Raw genomic sequence first — 25,766 nt, forward strand, 5'->3', positions numbered from 1 at the left:
AGATAGATAAACAAATATATATATATATATATATATATATATATATATATATATATATATATATTTTATTATTTTGATGTTGCATAAAATATGCAGTTTTTATAAGCTCGGATTTCATGTTTATCTCATTTCTGTGTGTTGCTGTTGATTTATGCATGCTTGCAGGAAGTTCCTTCTTACAATGAGTTTGAGAAGCGCATAAGAAAAGAGGTTATCCGTGCAAATAAGATAGGCGTGACATTTTCAGATATTGGTGCATTGGATGATGTTAAAGAAACACTTCAAGAAGTGGTTATGCTTCCCCTTAGAAGACCAGATATATTCAAAGGTAGCCTTCTGAAGCCTTGTAGAGGTGTATTGCTTTTCGGGCCACCTGGTACAGGAAAAACAATGCTTGCAAAGGCAATTGCAAATGACGCTGGAGCAAGTTTCATTAATGTCTCAATGTCCACCCTCACTTCAAAACTGTATGGGGAAGACGAAAAGAATGTCCGAGCTTTGTTTTCACTAGCTGCAAAGGTTGCACCAACTATTATTTTCATTGATGAAGTTGATAGCATGCTTGGGAAGCGGTCTGAAAGTTATGAGCACGAGGCTACGAGAAGGATTAAGAATGAATTTATGTCCCATTGGGATGGACTATTGTCAAAACATGATGAGCGAATTCTTGTTCTTGCTGCCACCAACAGGCCATTTGACCTTGATGAAGCAATTATAAGACGGTTTCAACGCAGGTAAAACCACACACACTTGTCTTCTATTTGGCATGATCATGTGTTCTTTGTGCAAGTTTTTCTTCATTAGAACAAGGACAAGAACTCCTTAATTTGAGCACTGACTGAAGCATCTCTTAGGTGTATCATTGCACGGTTTGGTTTCCTGATATTGCAGACTATATTTTTTAGATATGATAATGACTTCTGTTTATTACAATTTTGTGTAGGATCATGGTTGGTCTTCCTTCAGCTGAAAGCAGGGAAAGGATCTTGAAAACTGTTCTAGCTAACGAAAATCATGAAAATATAGACTTCAAAGAGCTTTCAACTATGACAGATGGATATAGTGGAAGTGATCTCAAGGTTCATTTTGTTGGTCATTCTCTATTTTTTTCTAATGTCCTACTTCTGATTTATGGTGATGATTTATTGACATTAAATTCTATAAACAGAACTTGTGCATGACTGCAGCCTATCGCCCCGTTGCGGAGCTAATACAACAGGAGAAGGAAAAAGATATGGTAGTTACTAAATTACTTCTAATAATGTGTACTTATCATTTGCTGTAAAGCTAAGTTAGAATGTCTTATTTCAGAAAAATAAGAAAAGGAAAGAAGAAGCTCAAACTTCAGAAGATGCTTCCAATGCAACAGAAGATAAAGAAGATCAAGTAATTGCTCTTAGGCCTTTAAACATGGAAGACATGAGAGTGGCAAAGAATAAGGTGTGTTTGACTCAAAATCATTCACTTTAATTGCTGTAGAGTTACTTAGTACTTGATTTGTGTGCCTTACCTTGCAATGTCTGGTAGATAGATTAAAGATAAACTTCATTAGTATTTGAGTTACTTAGTAATTCTTAAAGTTTTTTTCCGACTTTGTTTTCCATGTAAATGATAAAATTATACATCTTGTCGATGGTTTTAGGCCTTATAAGAATGAATGTCTTGTCTTCTTTCAGATGAATACTAATTTCTATGCATAGAAATTGATAGATGTATTTGTAAATACAGGTGGGTGCAAGTTATGCTGAAGGAGCATTGATGAACCAGTTGAAGCAGTGGAATGAATTGTATGGAGAAGGAGGTTCAAGGAAGAAAGAGCAGCTCACTTATTTTCTTTAGATTGTGGAAAGCCACAAGCTTTAATATGGACACATCATTATTCATTCCAAAGGAATATATATTTTTTTAACAAGGGAATTAATCATTCAACACAGGATATTGAACTCAAAGCATGCTTGACTGTTGCAGAAATCCAATGTGAAGAGATTCATCATCATGTTTTGAGTTTATGTTACAATGTTTCTTTTCTTTTTCAGAAAATAGGAGTAAATTATAACAAACCATTTAGGTATGATGGATTATTATTTATGTACAAATCACATTCTCAGATAAATTTTATAAATTTATTGTTTAGAAGTGTTGCTTATATAGTTTTGTTTTTCTTGCATAGAACAACGGTATAATTTGTAAGTGGTCTTTAAACTGAAGACACAATTGCTCCCGTTGTCCCTTATCTTAAAATATAATTATCTATAATCATTATTTCAAATAATAGCAATTATTAATGAATTACTACATTGTAAGGGCAATGGTGGCTCTATTTTTCAGGACACCAAAATTATTATTTTTAGTAATATATACATTTATTTTAATAAAAAGAATTTCAGTTAAATATTTAAATTTTTACATAAAAAATAAAATTAAAGTTTAAATTTATTAATCATGGGCTATTATTTCATTTTATTGTTATTCGTATATTCATTATAGACTCTGTTTGATATGTATATTCTAATTTTTATCTATACTAGTAGTTGTTCGAACATGTTTATAAATTAACTTTATGCTCATCAAATGGAATAATTTGAAGTATATTTCTAAAAGATTTAAAGGACACCAAGTGGTGCAAATGACTTTTATGGGTGTAATTGGATTGAATTATTAATCATATTTTAGAAAAAATATAACAATTAATAAATATTTTTAACAATGAAATAAAATTCTACCAAATTAAATCAACTTTTATTAGTTAATTAAATCAATTGATTAGATTCAAATGATTAATGATCTTCAATTAAAAATAAAACAGTTTACAAAAATTAAATTATAAAACAGTTTACAAAAATTAAATTTTAAATATTAACTAAAATAATCATCGATAAAATTTTAGTTACTTCTCTATTTAATTCTAGATTAAAGTGTTGTTTTGTTTAAGAATAATTCATTTAAACTTTTAACTTTAAAGAGAGAAATTCATTTAAATAGATTCCATAAGAGTAATTTTGTTCCTTGCAACAAGTACATGAACCTTTATAACATGTTTTATGCATAGTTTTTCTGTTTCTTGCAAACTATATGAAAAACTCATGCACTTTCAATGAACTTTCTTGAATCCTTTTGTCGGACTCGATTATCACTTTCTTAAAGCTGCAAACTTTTTGTTGTTCTTTTTTTCTTGGATATAGAAAGAGGGCTGTGATGGAACAGAAGCACGTTTTGTTGTCAGCATTGAGTGTTGGGGTTGCTTTGGGTGTTGGATTGGGAAAATGGGTTAGTGTTGGGGTTGATTTTAATGACATTTCTGAGGAACAGATTGTGATGGAGCTCATGAACCTTGTCATTGATGGCAAAGATAGTGGAATCACATTCGATGAGTTTCCTTATTACTTAAGGTTCTTTATTATTTTCTTTTTAACTTTTCTCCTTTTTTCTTTTTGTGCTGTGAATTCTTTAACTACACTTCAAATTTCTTGTGTTTGTGTTAGGCATTAATCTTTTCGGTTAGCTAAACAACTTGATTAAGCAATTTTGTATAAACTATTTCTATAATTAAAAGAGTGAACATGATTAAACATATTTCAACTTTTTGTGAAAATTTGTATGTTGATTTATTTCATAAGCGATTCTCAAAGACTCGAAAATATAAACCAAAACGGTGCTTATTGTTGTGCTATAAGCTATTTTCATAATTGAAATACATAAATTATAAGTAAGTTCATCTAAATGTGCACAATGTATATGATAAGAATGAGGTTTTCTCCATCCACTTTCTTATGTTTCCATGTGATGATTGAAATGACAGTGTAAATATCCAAATTTTGTTGATAAGGGCTGGATATGTTTATTTTAAACAAGATAACTTATTGAGGCACACGAGGAACCTTTCACCAGTAAGCCGAGCTATTTTGCTTTCTGGACCTGCAGGTATAAAGTTTGTCTTTTCATTCAAAAACTATTTCGGTTTTCAAACCATATAACTAACACTAGTAGTATTTTTAATTTTTGAAGAACTTTATCAGCAAAATATTGCTAGAGCTTTAGCACGTTACTTTGAATCAAAGTTACTGTTGCTAGATATTACTGACTTCTCTTTGAAGGTAGTTATTTACATCTTCTCACTTTATTTGCTTTAATTTGTGTGATATATGTAATCATATCTGTCATATTTTGCCATGTACAGATGCAGAACAAATACGGTTGTCCTAGAAAAGAACCGGTGAGAGTTTTGTCTGCTCCACATTCATTATTTTTGAAAAGAACATGCTAACATGTCCTAGAAGAGAACCAGAAATTGTTGGTCCATTGTGAGATTTTTCTAACTTGTTGCTTATATTAGGATTTAAAAAGGTCCATATCTGAGAAAGTGTCAGATTTATTTGGTTCTCTGTCAATCCTCCCTTCAACGGGCGCAATTAGAGGTACTAAAGGAATTAGCACTTAAAAGTTTATGAATATGATATTTCTTGTTTTATAATTACTTGTTATGGAGTTTATTCTACAAAATAATGAATCAATGACTTTGAATTTAGGTAATATGCTGTATTCATTTTTCAGTTTTAATATCTCAGTCAGTGATCATAGTCTATGAATTCTGAAAGATCATGAATGCATCTATGTCATCTCTGTTGATTCTTAAATAAATTTTATTGATTGACATATTGGAGTTGCGATCTTTATCTAAATGTAACTAAGTTGAAATTCATGATAACTAAGTTAAAACAAAGTAGTGCAACTGGTAATTCCGATAATCCTCCAAAGGTTCATAAGTATGCTTCTACTCCATCTGATATGACTCCTACTAGCCAATGTCGTCCATCAGATCCAGGTCATACTTGAAGGGAACATTTTCTTTCTTTTCAGTTATTATTCGCGCTACAACGACCTTCTGCAATAACATGCTTACTGCTTTAGTTTTTGTTTTCAGCTCCTTTGAAGTGCACAAACCGCTTCTGTTTTGATGAAAATATTTTCCTGGATTCACTCTACAAGGTGATTTTATCACTGAAATCTTTTAAAAGCTCAAATTTGTATTGTATAATATCAATTCCTAGTAGCATGGTTTCTGTTTTAATTTTGCATGGAAAAAATATAATTAATCTTACATTGTTAGGATATATTTGTCATAAGTTCAGTTTTAACAAGAAAATCTATTTTAATTGTACAGGTCTTGGTTTCTATATCAGAAGTTGATTCTGTTATTTTATACATCAAGGATGTTGAGAAGATCTTTCATCGATCACCAAGGATGTACAGTTTGTTCCAAAAGCTATTAAAGAAACTTTCAGGATCAGTGTTAATACTCGGTTCCCGGACATATGATTCAGAAGATAATAATTGTATAGAAGTTGATGAAAAACTCACTATGTTATTCCCTTGCAACATTGAGATAAAACCGCCTCAAGATGAGACTCATCTCAAAATCTGGAATGCCCAACTTAAAAAGGCCATGAAAGAGACTCGTTTGATAGATACCAGAAACCATGTAGAGGAAGTGTTGGCAGCCCACGAGATTGACTGTGATGACTTGAATTCAATCGGTGATACTGACATTGTGCTGCTTGGTAATTACATCGAAGAGATTGCGACATCTGCAATTTGTTATCACTTGATGGATAACAAGCATCCAAAATACAAAAATGGAAAGCTAATTATATTGGCCAAAAGGTAAAAAGATCTTGGCAATGTCTGTTTATACAATTCATTAAGAGAAAAGTTTCTCTCGTTACTAATATTGGACATATGCAGTTTGTTCCATGTATTGACTTTGTTCCAGGAGAGTAAAAGCAATGAGAAGGATAATACGAAGACTAAAAAACCAAAAAAGGTTTGTCAACTATTTTTCAGCTATAGCATAATGATTCGTAAGATGAATAATCCAAGCAGAAAAAGCATGATAGTTGAATGCAAACTTAACTAATTGAGAAAAAAATTTGTTCATTTTTTGTTTTCTTTACTGCTAGGGTGATGCCAGAAAAGATAAACCTATCTCAAAAGACACAAAAAAAGACACTGATATTAAAGCTCCTGCAAAAGAAAATGTATAGTCAGTTTCTTAATAGATAGCCAAATATATATAGAGCCTATTTGGATTGATTTATTTGAGTTTACCTACCGGCATATGCACTTGCAAGTCTGTATGGGAGAGCTTGTGAAAATAATCATATGATATATTTTAAGCTGTTCCAACTTATTTCCATAAGATCTCCATGATAGCTTATGAAAATAGTTTATAGTTTATGCGAAAACAATTTGACTTTATTTAATTGTTTGTTATAGAAATAACTTATATATTAAACGCGTATAGTAGAAACACTTAAATTAGTTGTTTATTCAAACAGAGCCATATATTTTTTGATGTTGCAAAAAATATACAGTTCACGAGTTTATCCATCATGCATGTCCATGCGTTTGTCTTTGAGAAGAAACCCTGTGATATATAAACTCAGCTTTTATGTTTACCTCATCTCCATTTGTCGTTAATTTATGCATTCTTGCAGAAAGTTCCTCATAATGATGTCTTTGAGGAGCACATAAGACAAGAGGTTATCTCTGCAAATGAGATAGGGGTGACATTTTCAGATATTGGTGCAGTGGATGATGTTAAAGAATCACTTCAGGAAGCGGTTATGCTTCCCCTTAGAAGACCAGAACTATTCAAAGGTGGTGGGCTTTTGAAGCCTTGTAAAGGTGTATTGCTTTTCGGACCTCCTGGTACAGGGAAAACAATGCTTGCAAAGGCAATTGCAAATGAAGCTGGAGCAAGTTTCATCAATGTCTCACCGTCCACCATCACTGCAATGTGGTTTGGAAATGGTGAAAAAAATGTCCGGGCTCTTTTTTCGCTAGCGGCAAAGGTTGCCCCAACCATTATTTTCATTGATGAAGTTGATAGCTTGCTTGGGCAACGGTCTAATGGTCAGCATGAGCACAACTCAATGAGAAGACTTAAAAATGAATTCATGTCTCGCTGGGATGGACTGTTGTCGAAACCTGATGAGAAAATTCTTGTTCTTGCTGCTACCAACATGCCATTTGACCTTGATGAAGCAATTATCAGACGGTTCCAGCGCAGGTAGAGTATTGGATCAATTGCATAATGCATATTGAGAAACTTTGTTTCATTCATTATCTGAATTCCACACTCTTTGTGATACAAAAATATTCAATGGGTTAACCCAATACAAAGATGATATAAGCTAGCTTATATACAAAGGCCAGTTAGTAACTAACTCGCTGATTTTAAACTAACTGACACAATTAACAAACTATATCAAAATTCAAAATTGATTTCTAACTAACATATTTGACTATGCAATATACAAACTAGTATATCCTAATATAGAGGAACCACACATTTGTCATGATTATCTGTTGCTTCTGCCAATTGCAAGAATAACAACTCTAGAAACGTATCAAGAGGTCTAAGGTTTAATTCCTGAAAACTTATATAGTCATGTAATTTACTATCATAATACTAATATTTGTCTATAAAAAAAAAAGTTGTGCAAGAATAACAACTTCTCAGTTTTGAACACTGATTAAAGCACCTCTATTGCACGGTTTAGTTTCCTGAATTGATGCACAGGCTATTCTTTTTGAGATCTGTGAATGACATCTCTGTTCGTGGAAATTTGAGCAGGATCATGGTTGGTCTTCCGTCTGCTGAGAACAGGGAATCGATCTTGAAAACTCTTCTAGCTAAGGAAAAACATGAAAATATAGACTTCAAAGAACTTTCAATTATGACAAAAGGATATAGTGGAAGTGATCTTAAGGTTCATTTTGTTAGTCATTCTTTCTATTTATAATTCCCTACTTCTGGTTTGTGGTGATGATTTATTGACATTAATTTCTGCAAACAGAACTTGTGCATGACTGCAGCTTATCTCCCCGTCAAGGAGCTAATACAACAGGAGAAGGCAAAAGATGTGGTAGTTACTTAATCACTTCTAATAATGTGATAATTGTTGAAATGATCTCTATCCAATGTGTACTTGTCACTTCCTGTAAAGCTAAGTAATAATCACTTATTCCAGAAAAAGGAGGCAAAAGTTGAAATCTCAGAAGATACTTCCAATGCTATAGAAGACAAAGAAGATCAAGTGATTGCCCTCAGGCCTTTAAACATGGAAGACATGAGACATGCAAAGAATAAGGTGTGTTGGACTTAAAATCATTCACTTTAATTGTTGTAGAGTTACTTGATTTGGGTGCCTTACCTTGCACTGTCTGGTAAAATGTTAAAGACAAACTTCATTAATATTGAGGAACTCTTAAAGGTGATTCTTGAATAGAGATATCTAACATTTGGGTAATTGGCATTGAATTGAGGTTAGTTTAGTGCAACATTGGGCAGTAATGAGTTCAATTAACGGAAATGGATCCTATACAGCAGCTGTAGAGACGGTTAGGAATACACTTAATACATAAGGTTCAAGATAGAAACACATGTTCTGTTTAGATAGTTTATTATATTAATTTAGTAGTATTTAGAGGAGATTGTAAACTGGTTCAGTCATCTTTTTTTGTTCTCCACGTATACATTTTGTCGATGACTTTAGTATGGAAGAATGAATGCCTTGTCTTCTTCCTGCTGTATACTTATTTCTATGCATGGAAATTGATTAGATGCACTTGTAAATACAGGTGGCTGCAAGTTTTTCTGAAAATGGATCAATGATGAACATGTTGATGAAGTGGAATGATTTGTACGGTGAAGGAGGTTCAAAGGAGAAAGTGGAAACGCCAAGTTATTTCATTTAAGATTGTGGAAAGCAAGTTTTCATGAGTACACCTTAATATTCATCCAAAGGATATATATATATATATATATATATATATCATTCATCAGAGATATTGAACTCAAAACATGCTAGATTGTTGCAAAAATCAAATGTGAAGTGATTTATCATCATGTTTGGAGGAGTATGTACGAATCATATTCTCAAGACATTAAATTTTATAAATTGATTTGTTTAGCAGCACTGCTTATAGAGTTTTGGTTTAAATTATTTATGTGAATCATCTTGCATAGTCAGTGTGGTCTTTAAACTGAATATAAAGGTTTAAGCTATTAATCATGGAGAATGGGAAATGCTGAAAGAAGTATTGTAAATTTGTCTATGCAAGAAATAGTATTTTCTTTAATCACGATTTCAAATTTTTCTTTTTTATATTTTTAAAATAGATAATAAATATCACCATAATTAACTTACATGATCTGTTTAATCTAATTACAATTAGTAAGAAGGATTATTGTTTGGTGTGTGTCATCTTTGGTTATATAGATCGATCAAGTTCCTTTCTTTAGTATCACAAAGATTACCATATTTCAAAATTATAAATTAAAAAATAAAGGATTATAATTATTATATTAAAAATGTTATATTAAACACGTTACATAAAAATAAAAATAAAAATCAAACACAGTACACATCAAAGTGCATTTATTGGTAGTTGGAGAAGTGATTTAATTTCGTCCACATCGAAAAAGTGGATAGTGCTATTTGATACAAATAATTTGTATCATAAAACTCAATTGGTTTCATCATTATAAAACTAAAAAAACGTAAATACATTGACAATAACGAGGAAGAACAGAAACAAACTCAACCCATTCAATGCCCTCAACAAATTCATCAATGTATTCGACAACTTCGTCAATATAGAATTAGGGGACAATTAGGAAGAGACTAAAAACTTGTAGTTTTTTTCGTAAAAAACAATTATATATTTTTTATTATCTAAATATATTAAGTTATATTTATTAATTTTACTAATTAATAAGACATGTGACCCAGTGATAGTCTCAAGAAGTAGTGTATTTTTTCTTTAAATAGAGTAAATTGGTATTTTAATTTAAAAACAAGAGATATAAGAAAAACATCTTTTTAACATACTAAAATACTTATATTAAGATATATTTGTTGTAAAAAATAATTTTTTTTTTGTTAGAATGTAAAATTAAAAGAGTTTAATAGTTGTAAAAAACTTTTAACACCATCTATAATCCATCATCTTGGCATATAGACATGTTTTGTAATTAACTTATATTTTATTTTTATTGGAATGTGACTGTAAAATTAATTTACATTGATAATTTATATTCATTTTTCTCAAATTAAAAAAATATATAAATCATTGTACTAATATATATACATATATGTTTTCTTTGTAAATATTGAGTCCATTTGATTTAAAATTCTAAAAAAGTAATTTTAATTTTATATTTAAAAAAATTATTTTTGTAAGAATTTATTAAAAAATAGTATAACTTATTTCAAATTCATTTGTTATGTATTAAAAATAAAAAAAATTTGACATCTAATAACTTAAATTCATTAATTAAAGATTTAACGTAATAAATATCCTTTTTTTTTAAATAGTTTGAAGAACATCCCAAAATAATTTCTCATTTTCATAATTTTTTAAAGTTTTATTATTTAAAAAAATTGTAGCAAATGAATAAAATTCTTAAAATAATATTTTATGATAAACTACTTTAACTAATTTTTCATTTAAAAGTTTATTTAATAAAATAATTACTAAAAATAAAATTTAAAAAAATGAAAATTAGGGATAACAGTATATATACACATATAATACTATTCTACCGCCCTAGAATATTTTTAATCTTTTAAATAAAAAAATTGTTAAATTATGACTAATTTTGCTGCTAATAAAAATAGCAGTTTATTTCACATATATTGTGTTTTTTTTATCCATGTAGTATCGAAGATATTAATAACGAGATTCACATTAAAAGTAAAATAAAATTCTACCAACTTGCACTGATCTTCGTACTCTAACACTAGACATGACAATTAGAGGTGAGAATATGTCAGATCAAACTTCAAAAGACCTGAATCTGATATACGATTAATTTTTTAGGCATAAATCTTATCTACGGTCTATCATAGGTTTTTTATTTTGATCTAGTATGACCTTTTTAAAAGTCTGGTCTAACCTACATATTTAAAATATTTATTCATATTAAAACATGTAAATGTTTTACTCATACCACATGATGTTCTCCAGATATCAATATGAATGTACATATCTATATATATTAAACAAAAACTAAATTTTCTAACAAAATAATTTTAAAAAAAAATCTGAAACAAACGCACCTATTATTACTTCTCAAACAAATATGAAACGACTACCGAGTGATTGACTAATTGAATGTCTGTGGAATATGGAACGCCAACTATGGAACGACTACTGAATATGGAATGACTAGAGAATAATTGTCTAATTGATCGAATTTAAAATAGGAAATAATATTATTAATATAATAATAAAAAATAACATTAATAAATAATAAAATATATATAGGCTGGTCTGTTAAGTCTAATAGATTTTTTTTATAAGTCTGACATATTTAAATAAATAGACTTTAAAAATAATGAGTCTAATATTTTTATTAAATAGGTCAGACCAGACCATAAGTATGGCAGACCATAGACCCATGAGTGACGGTCTAACCTATTCTCATTCATAATGGCAACGGGGTGGGTTGAGAGCGTATTTTGCCTCTTCCACCCCCGCACCCTCGAGAAAATATGCACCCGCACTCCGCTCACACCTGCATCTATTTTTATGTATAAAATTATAAATTTAAAAATTATATTTATTATAATTAATATAATAAAATAATTATTATTAGATAATAATAAAATAAAAAATTATTTTTTATAGAGATAAGATTATAATTTTTAGTATTTAAAAAATATTAAATATATTTTATATGTATAAAAAATCTAAAATTACAATAATATTATTTGCGAGACTGATTAGAATGCGGGGTGGATATCATCACTAAGGATGAGAATATGCTAGACCATCTGTCAGGGGCCTATGGTCTGACCTACTTATGGTCTCACATAACCTATTTAATAAAAAGGCTAAGTTCAGACTGTTTTTAAAGCCTATTTATTTAAATAGGTCAGACTCAGACTTATAAAAATGTTTTTAAAGCCTATTTATTTAAATATGTCAGACTCAGACTTATAAAAAAACCTATTAGGCCTGATAGACCGACCTATATATGTTTTATTATTTATTAATATTTTTTTAATATTATATTAATAATATTATTTCCTATTTTAAATTCTATCAATCAGACAATCACTCAGTATTCATTTCATATTTGAGTAGCCGTTTCATATTCGGTAACGATCTATATTCAGTAGTTGTTATATATTCGGTAGCTGTTTAATTAGTCAATTCGTTCCATATTTGTTTAAAAGATAATAATTGGTGCATTTGTTTCAGAAAAAAAAAATCTATTATTTAAAATCAAAAATTATTTTTTAGGATTTAGAGGATATTTGCTTTAGATTTTTTTAAAATTATTTTGTTAGAAAATATATTATTTGTTTAATATATATAGATATATAGACATTGAGATTGGTATGTAGAGAGTATTGTGGTATTAGTAGAATATTAAAATATTTTAATTTAAATAAGGCTATTAAATAGACTTTCAGGTCAGACCAGACTTCTAAAAAGGTCAGTCTCGCACACCTTTCAAATGTTTAAAAAAATCAAAATTCTTAAATTGCCCTTCTCTTCTTCCTCTTCATTAACCTAATCCATCTTCTTCTTCTTTATTCTATCTTCATCTTCTTCATTCAACACCTTCTTCATCTTCTTCATTTTATTCAACATTAACCATCACCATCATTAATCATCTTCATAAATCATCATTAATCACCATCAATCATCATTAACTATATTCATGATTTTGCTAACACGTGAAATTGAGTTCATAAATAGTTTGATTTTTAAACTTTCAATGACTCTGCGATCTTAATTCACGCGTGAATTAAGATTACGCAGATGTTGAGTTTTCAATTTCAAACTCTATTAATTATTTAATTTTAAATCACATACGTGTATGTGAATTAAAATTATATAAATTTTGAGATTTTTATTTTTGTTAAAGTACGTGATTGATAGGTAACAATATAAATTCACGTAGAATCTCTAAATTTAGAAAGAAAAAAATTGAACTCATAAAAAATCCGCATGTTCTGATTATATTGTCATCCCTATATAACACTAACAGTAAGGCTGGCAAGAGTATCGACCGACCTTTGTAATGCATACTTTTTCAGTGTCTCTGTTTCTTGCAAACTCTACTTAACGTTCATGCATTTTTATGAACTTTCACAATCTTGATACCCTTTTCTGAGAATCGGTCACCAGTGTCGTAAATGTGCTAACGTTTTGTTGTTCAACTACTTGGGGTTTTGTTTTTTCCCTAGAAGGATTTTGATGGAACAGAAGCACGTTTCAGCATTGAGGGTTGGGTTGGCAAAATTGGTTCGGGTTGGTGGTGTTCCTATTCCTAAGTCTAATGAGATTTCTGAGAAACAGATTGTTATGGAGCTCACGAACCTTGCCATTAATGGCAAAGATAGTCAAGTCACATTTGATCACTTTCCTTATTACTTAAGGTAATGTAATTATACGTGTTACCCATACTTCTGATTGAAGTCATGTTCCACGGATTCTTTGATTATATTTAATTTATTTATTTTTCAAATTATTATTGGCTTCTACGCATCACTCTGGTGTGGTGTCTAGTGTCTGTGTCAAAGAACCTGTGACGAGCAACAACAAATATATGACAGCAAATTAATCAAAATAAATGACGTAATGAGCTCCAATATTTTAAGGTGGAAAACCCCTCAATGTAAGGGTAAAAACCACGTTCAGATCAAAATAGAATCTCAAAATGATGCACAGAGCCTACAACTAGTCAAAACAACAAAGCAATAAAGCCTACAAATGAAAAACAAGAAGAAAAACAACAAAAATACTTGCTGCTGTGCGATCACGTTTTCTCCCTTTCTGAACGTCTTTTCGCTGATCCAACAGTTGAAAACAAATACCTAAATGTTGCAAACCTGTTGTCCGAAAATCAGCCCGATCCAACGGTTAACGAATTTCAATGTTCCATGATTCATAGAATTTCAATGTTTTTTATTATTTCCTTTGAAAAAAAGTTCCTTTTTTCTTTTTGTGCTGTGAATTCCACACTTAATCAAATAAGGGGTGCCTGCGTTAACTAAACAACTTGTATGTTGTTTTCATAAGTGAGTCTAAAAGGCTCATTAAAATAAACTGAAACTTAGTTTATCTCAAATATTTAACTTATATGACAAGATAAACTGAAATAAGTTTATCTAAATGTGCATAGAGCAGCGTTATCAGCTTTTTGTTGGATTATACTACATTCAGTTGCCATGCTTGGTATTATATTGACTTTCTTCTCCCTTATTAACCCCCTTTCTTATGTTTCCATATGATGATTGAAATGACAGTGAAAATGTCAAACTTTTTTTGACATGTGCTGGATATGTTCATTTAAGACCACGCCACTTATCCAAGCACATGAGGAATCTTCCGCCCGCAAGCCGAGCTATTTTGCTTTCTGGACCTGCAGGTATATTATGTACAAGTTATGTCTTGTCATGCAAAAAGAAATTTGGTTTTCAAATCATTTAGCTAACACTAGCAATATTTTTAATTTTTGAAGAACTTTATCAGCAAAATCTTGCTAGAGCTTTAGCACATTTCTTTGAATCGAAGTTACTGTTGCTAGATATTACCGACTTCTCTTTGAAGGTAGTTGTTATTTGCATCTTCTCACTTTATTTGCTATGATTTGTGTTATATATGTAATCATATCTTTCATGTTTTCCCTTGTACAGATGCAGAACAAATACGGATGTCCTACAAAAGAACAGGTAAGAGTTTCGTCTGTTCCAAATTTCGTCACTCTTGGAAACATGCTAATAATTGTTGGTCCAAAGTGAGATTTTTCTAACTTGTTGCTTATATTAGTATTTAAAAAAGTCGATATCTGAGGTGACTCTGGAGAAAGCATCTGCTTTATTTAGGTGCCTGTCAATTCTCCCTTCAATGAGCCCAATTAGAGGTACTAAAGGAAGTAGCACTTAAAGTTTCTGAACATGATATTTCTTGTTTTATAATTACTTGTTATGAAATAGTGAAAGATTTGTCAATGCATCAGTGGCTTTAAATTTAGGTAATAGGTTGTCTTCATTTTCGGTTTTAATATCTCAGTGTTCATAGTCTATGAATTCTTCTGAAAGATTAAGAGTACATCAATGTCATATCTGTTGTTTCTAATATAATTTGTATTGATTGACATCTTGGAATTGTGACCTTTATCTAAATGTAACTAACTTGACATTCATGATGACTTTTATGCAGGTACTCAATTAGAACAAAGTAGTGCAATTGGAAATTCCATTAATCCTCCAAAGCTTCATAAGAATGCTTCTACTGTCTCTGATATGAAGTGCACAAGTCGCTTCTGTTTTGATGAAAAGCTTTTCTTACGTTCACTCTGCAAGGTAATTAATTATATCACTGAAAGCTTTTATAAGATCAAATTTGTATTGTATTGTGTCAAATTATAAATTCTGTATTAGCATGGTATCTCTTTTAATTTTGCATGAAAAACAAATATTACATTGTTTTGAGAAGTTCAGTTTTAACAAGCAAAACTGTTGTAATTTTTACAGGTCTTGGTTTCAATATTGAAAACTGGTTCTGTTATTTTATACATCAAGGATGTTGAGAAGATCTTTCTTCGATCGCCAAGGATGTACAGTTTGTTCCAAAAGCTATTAAAGAAACTCTCAGGATCAGTGTTAATACTCGGTTCTGGGATTTATGATTCAGAAGGTAACAATCGTATAGAAGTTGGTAAAAAACTCACTATGTTATTCCCTTGCAACATTGAGATAAAACCGCCTCAAGATGAGACTCTTCTCAAAATCTGGAAAGACCAACTAGAAAAGGCCATGAAAGAGACTCGGTTGATAGATAACAGAAACCACATGGAGGAAGTGCTTGCAGCCCACAACATTGACTGTGATGACTTGAACTCAATCGGTGATACTGACATAATGCTACTTGGTAATTGCATCGAAGTGATTGTGGCATCTGTAATTTGTTATCACTTGATGCATAACAAACATCCAGAATACAAAAACGGAAAGCTAATTATATCAGCCAAAAGGTAAAAAAGATCTTGGCAATGGCTGTTTATGCAATTCATTAAGAGAAAAGTTTCTCTGGTTACTAATATTGGACAGATGCAGTTTGTGCCATGTATTGAATTTGTTCCAGGAGAGTAAAAGCAATGAGAAGGATAATACGAAGACTAAAAACACTAAAATCCCAAAAAAGGTTTGTCAACTATTTTTCAGCTATAGCATAATGATTCGTAAGATGAATAATCCAAGCAGAAAAAGCATGATAGTTGAATGCAAATTTAACTAATTGAGAAAAAAAATTGTTCATTTTTTGTTTTCTTTACTGCTAGGGTGATGCCAGAAAAGATAAACCTATCTCAAAAGGGACAAAGAAAGACACTGATATTAAAGCTCCTGCAAAAGAAAATGTATGGTCAGTTTCTTAATAGATAGCCAAATATATATAGAGCCTATTTGGATTGATTTATTTGAGTTTATCTACCGGCATATGCACTTGCAAGTCTGTAAGGGAGAGCTTGTGAAAATAATCATATGATATATTTTAAGTTGTTTCAACTTATTTCCATAAGCTCTCCATGATTGCTTATGAAAATAGTTTATAGTTTATGCGAAAACAATTTGACTTTATTTAATTGTTTGTTATAGAAATAACTTATATATTAAACGCATATAGTAGAAACACTTAAATTAGTTGTTTATTCAAACAGAGCCATATATTTTTTGATGTTGCAAAAAATATGCAGTTCACGAGTTTATCCATCATGCTTTTATGTTTACCTCATCTCCATTTGTCGTTAATTTATGCATTCTTGCAGAATGTTCCTCATGATGATGTCTTTGAGGAGCACATAAGACAAGAGGTTATCTCTGCAAATGAGATAAGGGTGACATTTTCAGATATTGGTGCAGTGGATGATGTTAAAGAATCACTTCAGGAAGCGGTTATGCTTCCCCTTAGAAGACCAGAACTATTCAAAGGTGGTGGGCTTTTGAAGCCTTGTAAAGGTGTATTGCTTTTCGGACCTCCTGGTACAGGGAAAACAATGCTTGCAAAGGCAATTGCAAATGAAGCTGGAGCAAGTTTCATCAATGTCTCACCGTCCACCATCACTGCAATGTGGTTTGGAAATGGTGAAAAAAATGTCCGGGCTCTTTTTTCGCTAGCGGCAAAGGTTGCCCCAACCATTATTTTCATTGATGAAGTTGATAGCTTGCTTGGGCAACGGTCTAATGGTCAACGTGAGCACAACTCAATGAGAAGACTTAAAAATGAATTCATGTCCCGCTGGGATGGACTATTGTCGAACCCTGATGAGAAAATTCTTGTTCTTGCTGCTACCAACATGCCATTTGACCTTGATGAAGCAATTATCAGACGGTTCCAGCGAAGGTAGAGTATTGGATTAATTACATAATGCATACTGAGAAACTTTGTTTCATTCATTATCTGAATTCCACACTCTTTGTGATACAAAAATATTCAATGGGTTAACCCAATACAAAGATGATATAAGCTAGCTTATATACAAAGGCCAGTTAGTAACTAACTCGCTGATTTTAAACTAACTGACACAATTAACAAACTATATCAAAATTCAAAATTGATTTCTAACTAACATATTTGACTAGGCAATATACAAACTAGTATATCCTAATATAGAGGAACCACACATTTGTCATGATTATCTGTTGCTTCTGCCAATTGCAAGAATAACAACTCTAGAAACTTATCAAGAGGTCTAAGGTTTAATTCCTGAAAACTTATATAGTCATGTAATTTACTATCATAATACTAATATTTGTCTATAAAAAAAAAGTTGTGCAAGAATAACAACTTCTCAGTTTTGAACACTGGTTAAAGCACCTCTATTGCACGGTTTAGTTTCCTGAATTGATGCACAGGCTATTCTTTTTGAGATCTGTGAATGACATCTCTGTTCGTGGAAATTTGAGCAGGATCATGGTTGGTCTTCCGTCTGCAGAGAACAGGGAATCGATCTTGAAAACTCTTCTAGCTAAGGAAAAACATGAAAATATAGACTTCAAAGAACTTTCAATTATGACAAAAGGATATAGTGGAAGTGATCTTAAGGTTCATTTTGTTAGTCATTCTTTCTATTTATAATTCCCTACTTCTGGTTTGTGGTGATGATTTATTGACATTAATTTCTGCAAACAGAACTTGTGCATGACTGCAGCTTATCGCCCCGTCATGGAGCTAATACAACAGGAGAAGGCAAAAGATGTGGTAGTTACTTAATCACTTCTAATAATGTGATAATTGTTGAAATGATCTCTATCCAATGTGTACTTGTCACTTCCTGTAAAGCTAAGTAATAATCACTTATTCCAGAAAAAGGAGGCAAAAGTTGAAATCTCAGAAGATACTTCCAATGCTATAGAAGACAAAGAAGATCAAGTGATTGTCCTCAGGCCTTTAAACATGGAAGACATGAGACATGCAAAGAATAAGGTGTGTTGGACTTAAAATCATTCACTTTAATTGTTGTAGAGTTACTTGATTTGGGTGCCTTACCTTGCACTGTCTGGTAAAATGTTAAAGACAAACTTCATTAATATTGAGGAACTCTTAAAGGTGATTCTTGAATAGAGATATCTAACATTTGGGTAATTGGCATTGAATTGAGGTTAGTTTAGTGCAACATTGGGCAGTAATGAGTTCAATTAACGGAAATGGATTCTATACAGCAGCTGTAGAGACGGTTAGGAATACACTTAATACATAAGGTTCAAGATAGAAACACATGTTCTGTTTAGATAGTTTATTATATTAATTTAGTAGTATTTATAGGAGATTGTAAACTGGTTCAGTCATCTTTTTTTGTTCTCCACGTATACATTTTGTCGATGACTTTAGTATGGAAGAATGAATGCCTTGTCTTCTTCCTGCTGTATACTTATTTCTATGCATGGATGCACTTGTAAATACAGGTGGCTGCAAGTTTTTCTGAAAATGGATCAATGATGAACATGTTGAAGAAGTGGAATGATTTGTACGGTGAAGGAGGTTCAAAGCAGAAAGAGGAAACGCTAAGTTATTTCATTTAAGATTGTGGAAAGCAAGTTTTCATGAGTACACCTTAATATTCTTCCAAAGGATATATATATATATCATTCATCAGAGATATTGAACTCAAAACATGCTAGATTGTTGCAAAAATCAAATGTGAAGTGATTTATCATCATGTGTTGGAGGAGTATGTACGAATCATATTCTCAAGACATTAAATTTTATAAATTGATTTGTGTAGCAGCAATGCTTATAGAGTTTTGGTTTAAATTATTTATGTGAATCATCTTGCATAGTCAGTGTGGTCTTTAAACTGAACACAAGGTTAAAGCTAATCTTGGAAAATGGGAAATGCTGAAAGGATTTTGAAGTATTGAAAACTTATGAAAGTTTATCCGCAAACATTAATCTAATGACACAAACACATTTATTAGATGCACAAGATTGATTAAACAACCAAAATAGATTAGAATAAGTATTGGAATGACGAAAATAACTTAAATGCTAATCCAATGACAAAAACGTACTTATCGATGTGTAAGATTTCAATTTCAAATAGAATAATAGCAAAAATTACTGCATCGTATGAGTATTTTTTAATTTAAATAATTTTTTGTAAAAAAATAAAAATGAATAATCAAATATGTTGCTATTTACACTTTGTCACACTAAAAAAAGTGATAGATAATTTAATTCTTTAGCCATTTAATGGTAGTTGAGCGAAGGAATATTTTGGTTTACAATTTTTCATAAAAGTTATTCACATATTAAGAAGTAATTATAAAGGAAAGACACAGTATAAGAATTTTACCAAATTAATCTTATTGATTATAGATATATTTTTATTATCAAAAATATAAGATAGAGAATAATAACTTATAAGTGACGTCGATAGAATTAATTTGAAACTATAATCGAAAAGAAAACAATCAAAATAACATTAAAAATTAAAAGTGACCGTCTTATATTAACAAATTCTGTTTGCTAAGTGTGATAAATATTATGGAATAGAGAGTAGTGTTTTAAAACAACTAATTTTGTTGAAATGATCAAAAGAAAGGGAAAAAAATATGACTATGATTCATTAGTACATCATTATTTTGATCATTAAAATTGTAAGCCTCGATTGGCCAACAAGAGTTAGGTTTAAGGTTAAACTCTTACAATGTTGGTAAATTAAGGTGCCGATCTGGGTTGAAAAATATTTTCACATATAATGAGTATTCAATAATTGTCCAAATATTCTTGGTTCAAGTAGAGGAAAGTTATATATTATATATAAAAGCATAGGATAATAAAAAATTTCATATTTATAAAGTGATAATTTTGTCCGTTAAATTAAAAAATATCAATTATTTTAATTTATCTTTGAAGTCCGATAAGTTTTGAAACGATTTTTTGTGTTTATTTTATAAATTTCTTCTATTATAAATAATTTTATTTGAGATGAGTAAGACACTAAATTATCATAAAAGTTTAACATCTTCTATTAGATTTAGCTCTCATTAGTCAAGTTTTGAAATTTGTAACATGAAAATATTCAATTAAATATATAAATAATTTTGATGGATATTTTCAAAAGAAATGCTCAAGTGAATGGACTAAATTAACTCATCTTCTTTTTTATTTGATCAACAACAAAAATATTGTTAACTCATCTTGTTTAGTTTAAAGAACTAAATTGTCATCTCATACAATTGACTGTTAAATTGTCCACTTCTTATAAATTTGAGATCAAATTAGATATTATGGAGAACCCACTGTCACACCACTAATTATAAACCTCATATATATTGTCAAAAATACCTGTCATAAATAGTTAAAAAAGGCATAATTGTTTTTTTTCTTTCTAAACTTTCCTAAAAAATAAATCAAAGTAGAAAAAAATTGGAAGGATGATTGTGGTGGTAATATAAATAACAATTTTGCTACTTATACTCCCTTTTTGTTAACCATACCCCTTAAATTTTTAAAAAACAAAATGCCTAAAATATCATGGTTTATTTATTATATTCTTTAAACTTTAATTTATCTTTTTATCTTTATCTTCTATCTCACACTCCCTTATCCTCATCCTCCGTTTTCAACATCTTTTATCATCTTCATTGTTTTTCATTTACATAAGATTTGCATCATTTTGTTCTTCTTCTTGTTTTTTACAATATTAAGTTAAAGTTATAGGATTGAAATTAATTTTGGTGAAATGAAACTCATTTTGTTAACTAATTTTTGTTACGCAAATTGAGTCTACCCAAAAACATACATGAATTCGTATGTGAACTCAATTTGCCTAGAAACATATGTGAATTGAGTTTGCGTACAATGAACTCATATTATATACGTGAGTTCAGTTTGCTTAGAAACTACGTGAACTCAGTCCTGTCCAGAAACACAGTGAATTCACGTAGGTCATAGGCAAACTAAATTCACGTATGTTTATGGGCAAACTCAATTTGCGTAAATGAAATCAAAATGAGATTCATTTTCACTAAAATAAGTTTCAACCATGTAACCCTAACTAAATATTATAAAAAAAAAACAAAAAGAAGAACAAGATGATGCAAATATGATGTAAATGGGAGTCAATGAAGATGTTAAAATTGTTAAAAATAGAGGAAGAAGGATAAGGGGATGTGAGAGAAAACAATGAATATGCATGTAGAAGATGAAAATAGAGAAAAAAAGTTAAAATTAAAGATAAAAAAAAAAGGCTAAATTACGTTTGTGGTCCCTTAACTTAATTTCAAGTAACGTTTTAGTCTTTTATCTTTTTTTTTTCCCGACTTGATCCTTTATTTTAATTTTAAGTGACAATTTGATATTTTATGTTTTAAAATTTCAACAATGATATCCTTTTTTATACAAAAATTAAAAAAAAAATTCAATCAAAACTCATAAAATTAATTATATTCTTCAATATAAAACAAATTTCATCAAATTCGTAACGCATATCTTCAAATAAACTCATATTTTCATACTTTATTTCATATTTTTAAGAATAAAGGACTAAATCGAGAAAAAAAAGATAAAGACTAAAACGTTACCTGAAATTAAGTTAAGGGACCACATATGTAATTTAGCCAAAAAAAAATTATAGTTTAGAAAATGTAATAAATAAACAACAGCGTTTTAGATATTTCATTATTATTTCATTTTAAAGAAAATTTGCTGTGTAGTTAGTAAAAAGAGGGGTGGCGAAAGCAAAATGGTATAAATAAAATAAAATAAAAGTGGCTATAATAATTGAAGAGACGGAAGATGATTGATCCTGTGTCTGTGTTTATTGAATTGAATTGAGAAGATGTCGTCAACCCCATTAGAGAGGTACCAAAAACTTGCCATAACAGATTCTCTATCTAAAAACTACAGATACCCAATTGCCTGCAAAGAACTAAGCTTCATTCTTAGAGAAGCTTTCAATCAATTCCCAAAGATTTTGCAATCCATCGTCTTCCAAGATACTCTCTCTGCCTTCCGTCTCCTCCCACAGTACCTTTCTCTTCTCTAATTTTTATTCTTATTCGTTTCTTTCGTTAATCAAATTAAGGATATTATTTTTTATTCATAATCTTTAAATTCTGTTTTATTAAGCTGTAAAATTTAGATAATTTTCATGTGCCAATGGAATATTTATGCTTTTTATTTAATACATAAAACCATGAAATATGATTTATGTGTTTTCTTAGGGGAACAAATTTATCTGACTAATTTTAATCAATGTTAATTTGATACTAATTGAACACTTTTTTAGGATCATTTTACCTCATTATTTTTGTTGATGCTCTCTAATTCTAGAATGCAGACTCAGAGTGCTGTTTCAGCAGTCCATTTACTCCTTCAAAGCGTAGAAGCGGCACTGCCGAAACAGAAAAGGAATATGGCTGTAACAGAATTTAAACAGGCAATGGTCGCTCATAAGAGGCGCTCTAAAGCTCACCAGGTACAGAAAGGTCAGATTATAGTTAACAAATATAGCTTTGTGTTATTTTACTGAAGAACCAAAACATGTCATGTTTAATAACTTTCTTTTTTTCATGTATTTCAGGTTCTCTCCAAATGCCACAAGATATTCTTATACACGTTTTCAGTTTTCTAGATATGCAATCATTGGTCTCGGCGGGGATAGTCTGCTGGTAATACAGTCTTTCTTTTATGCTAGTTATTTATATTTCATCAACTAATCATTTTGACCTATATATTTGTTCTTGAGCATGTGAAACTGTGAAGCAGCTAATCATACCTTTTTTCCCTGCATTGGCTAGTACATTAAATTTGTCATGAATGTTGTTAAGAACTTAAGATAGTATTATCAATATTGATCTAGTGCGACTCAATATTGCATTTAGGTCATGGAACATGGCTGCAAATGATAACCGTCTGTGGGAGTTGCAGTATGTTGTGCTCTATAGTGGTGCTGATAAACAGCAACCTATGAGACTGGATGAAGACAGAAATAATAATCTTTTACAGAAACCTGTGGATACTAGAACGGTTACTGACTGGAAAGAGGCTGTTAAAGGAGCATACACCGGTAAGCCAAATGTTTGTTTCTTACGCGTCAAGAATTGAGGTATAACTTGGTTTTCTTTTCACAACCAATGCTTCATTGAGTTATGATTTCTTTTAAAAAGAAATTATTGATGCATATAGAGATCGAAAATAAAACTGTATTCTGCTATATGCATAAGGATCGAAACTATACCTTCAAAAACTGTCAGAACTCAGAAGTGTTGAATTTCATACAGAAAGAAACCACTCTCACAGAGATGGAAAACATGAGTGCATACATGCACACATGTTAGTCTGTTTTGATATTTTCCCTTCTCATCACAATTAATCTGTTTTGATATATAGGAGCATTATCCAAGAAATTAACAACCAACCGAGGATATTGTGAACACTGCAAAGCTATAGTTTGGTTAAACAACTCAAAATGCCTCAATGTACATGGAAGAATGATATCTGAAATTCATGATATCAAACCCGTAACGTCATTCCAGGTATACTTTGTACTGTATTTAGCCATTTTATATTAGGTCTATTTATCATAGCTTTTTAAACTTTGGAATGTGCAAGCATTTGGAAAGGGGGAGCGGGGTAGATGGTCTAGGAGAGGGTTGAACCTCTAGTATTATCATCACACTTAAATCTTTAAGCTGGAACTGGTGTCAGTATTGTAGTAGTTTATAAGCTGCAGTCTGAATTCTACTTCATGTAAAACTATATAATATATGAATTTTGTTCTCTTGAATTCTGTTTATAACAGATTCACATGAGAACAGGGCTGTATGGCAAAGTAAGTTTTGATCTTAGTTTTTAGGTGAACCCAATGTCTCCTCCTACCGGCGACAATCCTATTGAGGAGATGTTAAAGACTAAATACGGACACCTATTTGTACAGTGGTTCGTTGTGTTGTAGGGACCGACTTTTTCTGCTAAAACAAAACCTACTTTTATTCCAAAAATCAAGTCGTTGATTTTTGTATGCTGTTTTACAACATAATTTGCTGAAGTTATTGAACTAGAATAGCTGATACTCACGGTAAAAGTTTCCTAATTTCAGGTTGTGGAATATCTTCTAGATGATTCTCTATCCATAACATCTTCCTCAGACAGTGACAGCGATTCAGAAGGAGGATCGGTTTCTAGGTTATGGGCATATCCCAAGCATTTAAGAAATTACTAGGGAGACAGCTTTTGCATTGAATCAAATCTATATATGGTCATTCTGTTCTTGTATGATATTTTAGGTAGCCTGCAAATTTTATCTTTCCAACATCTAGCTGGTGTCCTTCACTGAGAAAATAGCTTATTGCAATCTTTGGCATCACAGGAATTAGGTTATTGTCATTTTAGAAGTTTATATTTATTTGATTTGTTTGTCATGTTTTTTTTATGACAAATGTTGATAAATTAGTTGTTAGAAATGTTAGTGAAGAAGTTGAACCCACAACTCCTTATCTCTCCAATCTGTTCCTTTTCCCAAACCACTTAATCACTTTTAATTTTTGATTTTATCTTTGTCTCTTAATGTTTCAGATTTTATCTTTGATGGGGAGAAGTGTAATAGTTAGTTTATTGTACGAAGTCGTTTTATGTGAATATAATTATGAATATTAGTTTTTTTAATTAGATTATTATTGTAAATGGTGTATTCAGTAAACACTTGAATAAGCCTTGTTTTTTAGGATAGGCCCAACATAAGAGCTTAATTGAACCTTCTACGTAAAAGGAGGAGGCATGGAGTATGTGAGGGGAGTAGGCTTAATCAGGAAGACAAAAAAAAAACTGTTTCTTCCAGATGTGCACTTTTGAAATATATGTAGAGGTGGGAAAAGAAGTTCCCCTAATCAAAATTGCTATTACATGTGCACTTCTGAAATACCTTTTGAGTTTTGGTTATGCAACAAGCCTAGTTTCAAACACTTTCATGTGTGGGATTATCCGGATAAGGCAAGGCTTTACATGCCTACTAAAGGGAACTTGGAACCTCATACAAGTGAGCTGTTACTTTATTTGTTATTATGAAAGATCAAAAGTTTTGAATTTGGAACTGCCACGGAGTGGTAAGGTATTCCCACAATACATAATCCATGGACGAGATTGGAATTGGAGTATCATAAATGATATGGAGATAATAATACTACCATAGAAATAAAAAGAGACATGGAATTAGAAATGATAATGAAGGATAGACT

The 25,766-nt window shown here is 30.7% G+C and overlaps 4 protein-coding genes across 5 annotated transcripts in view; all 4 read left to right on the forward strand.

Moving 5' to 3' along the window:
- LOC101505986 (uncharacterized) overlaps positions 1 to 2,146 on the forward strand; it is a 5,665-nt gene extending 3,519 nt beyond the window's left edge. The window contains exons 11-15 of one of the 2 annotated variants that reach the window (XM_004496450.4): positions 166 to 734; positions 944 to 1,079; positions 1,169 to 1,237; positions 1,312 to 1,440; positions 1,729 to 2,146. In XM_004496450.4, the coding sequence (XP_004496507.1) occupies positions 166 to 734; positions 944 to 1,079; positions 1,169 to 1,237; positions 1,312 to 1,440; positions 1,729 to 1,839 (1,014 nt within the window). In that variant the 3' untranslated portion in view covers positions 1,840 to 2,146. Of the gene's footprint in view, positions 1 to 165; positions 735 to 943; positions 1,080 to 1,168; positions 1,238 to 1,311; positions 1,441 to 1,728 lie in introns of those variants that run through there. The other variant, XM_073367131.1, reaches the window with a different exon arrangement.
- An 859-nt stretch (positions 2,147 to 3,005) lies between these two features.
- LOC101506297 (uncharacterized) lies at positions 3,006 to 8,986 on the forward strand. The gene is made up of 14 exons (XM_073367090.1): positions 3,006 to 3,389; positions 3,800 to 3,921; positions 4,006 to 4,094; positions 4,178 to 4,213; positions 4,334 to 4,415; positions 4,922 to 4,986; positions 5,162 to 5,661; positions 5,743 to 5,821; positions 5,958 to 6,035; positions 6,495 to 7,069; positions 7,637 to 7,772; positions 7,860 to 7,928; positions 8,034 to 8,153; positions 8,644 to 8,986. Exons 1-14 carry the CDS (start codon positions 3,196 to 3,198, stop codon positions 8,758 to 8,760), a joined length of 2,262 nt encoding a protein of 753 aa, XP_073223191.1. The 5' UTR covers positions 3,006 to 3,195; the 3' UTR covers positions 8,761 to 8,986.
- Positions 8,987 to 12,981: 3,995 nt separating this feature from the next.
- Positions 12,982 to 19,325, forward strand: LOC101497517 (uncharacterized). Its single transcript, XM_004496770.4, has 14 exons — positions 12,982 to 13,460; positions 14,331 to 14,452; positions 14,546 to 14,634; positions 14,721 to 14,756; positions 14,854 to 14,947; positions 15,247 to 15,389; positions 15,561 to 16,060; positions 16,143 to 16,230; positions 16,367 to 16,444; positions 16,853 to 17,427; positions 17,994 to 18,129; positions 18,217 to 18,285; positions 18,391 to 18,510; positions 18,990 to 19,325. The coding sequence occupies exons 1-14, from the start codon at positions 13,279 to 13,281 to the stop codon at positions 19,104 to 19,106; spliced, it is 2,349 nt and encodes a 782-aa protein (XP_004496827.1). The 5' UTR covers positions 12,982 to 13,278; the 3' UTR covers positions 19,107 to 19,325.
- A 2,978-nt stretch (positions 19,326 to 22,303) lies between these two features.
- On the forward strand, positions 22,304 to 25,085 carry LOC101506620 (F-box protein At5g52880). Its single transcript, XM_004496452.3, has 6 exons — positions 22,304 to 22,557; positions 22,864 to 23,018; positions 23,114 to 23,201; positions 23,415 to 23,599; positions 23,923 to 24,068; positions 24,632 to 25,085. Exons 1-6 carry the CDS (start codon positions 22,370 to 22,372, stop codon positions 24,752 to 24,754), a joined length of 885 nt encoding a protein of 294 aa, XP_004496509.1. The 5' UTR covers positions 22,304 to 22,369; the 3' UTR covers positions 24,755 to 25,085.
- Positions 25,086 to 25,766: the final 681 nt, after the last annotated feature.

Source organism: Cicer arietinum, chromosome 4, assembly GCF_000331145.2.
Source record: "Cicer arietinum cultivar CDC Frontier isolate Library 1 chromosome 4, Cicar.CDCFrontier_v2.0, whole genome shotgun sequence".
In the NCBI taxonomy this organism is placed as follows: Eukaryota; Viridiplantae; Streptophyta; class Magnoliopsida; order Fabales; family Fabaceae; genus Cicer; species Cicer arietinum.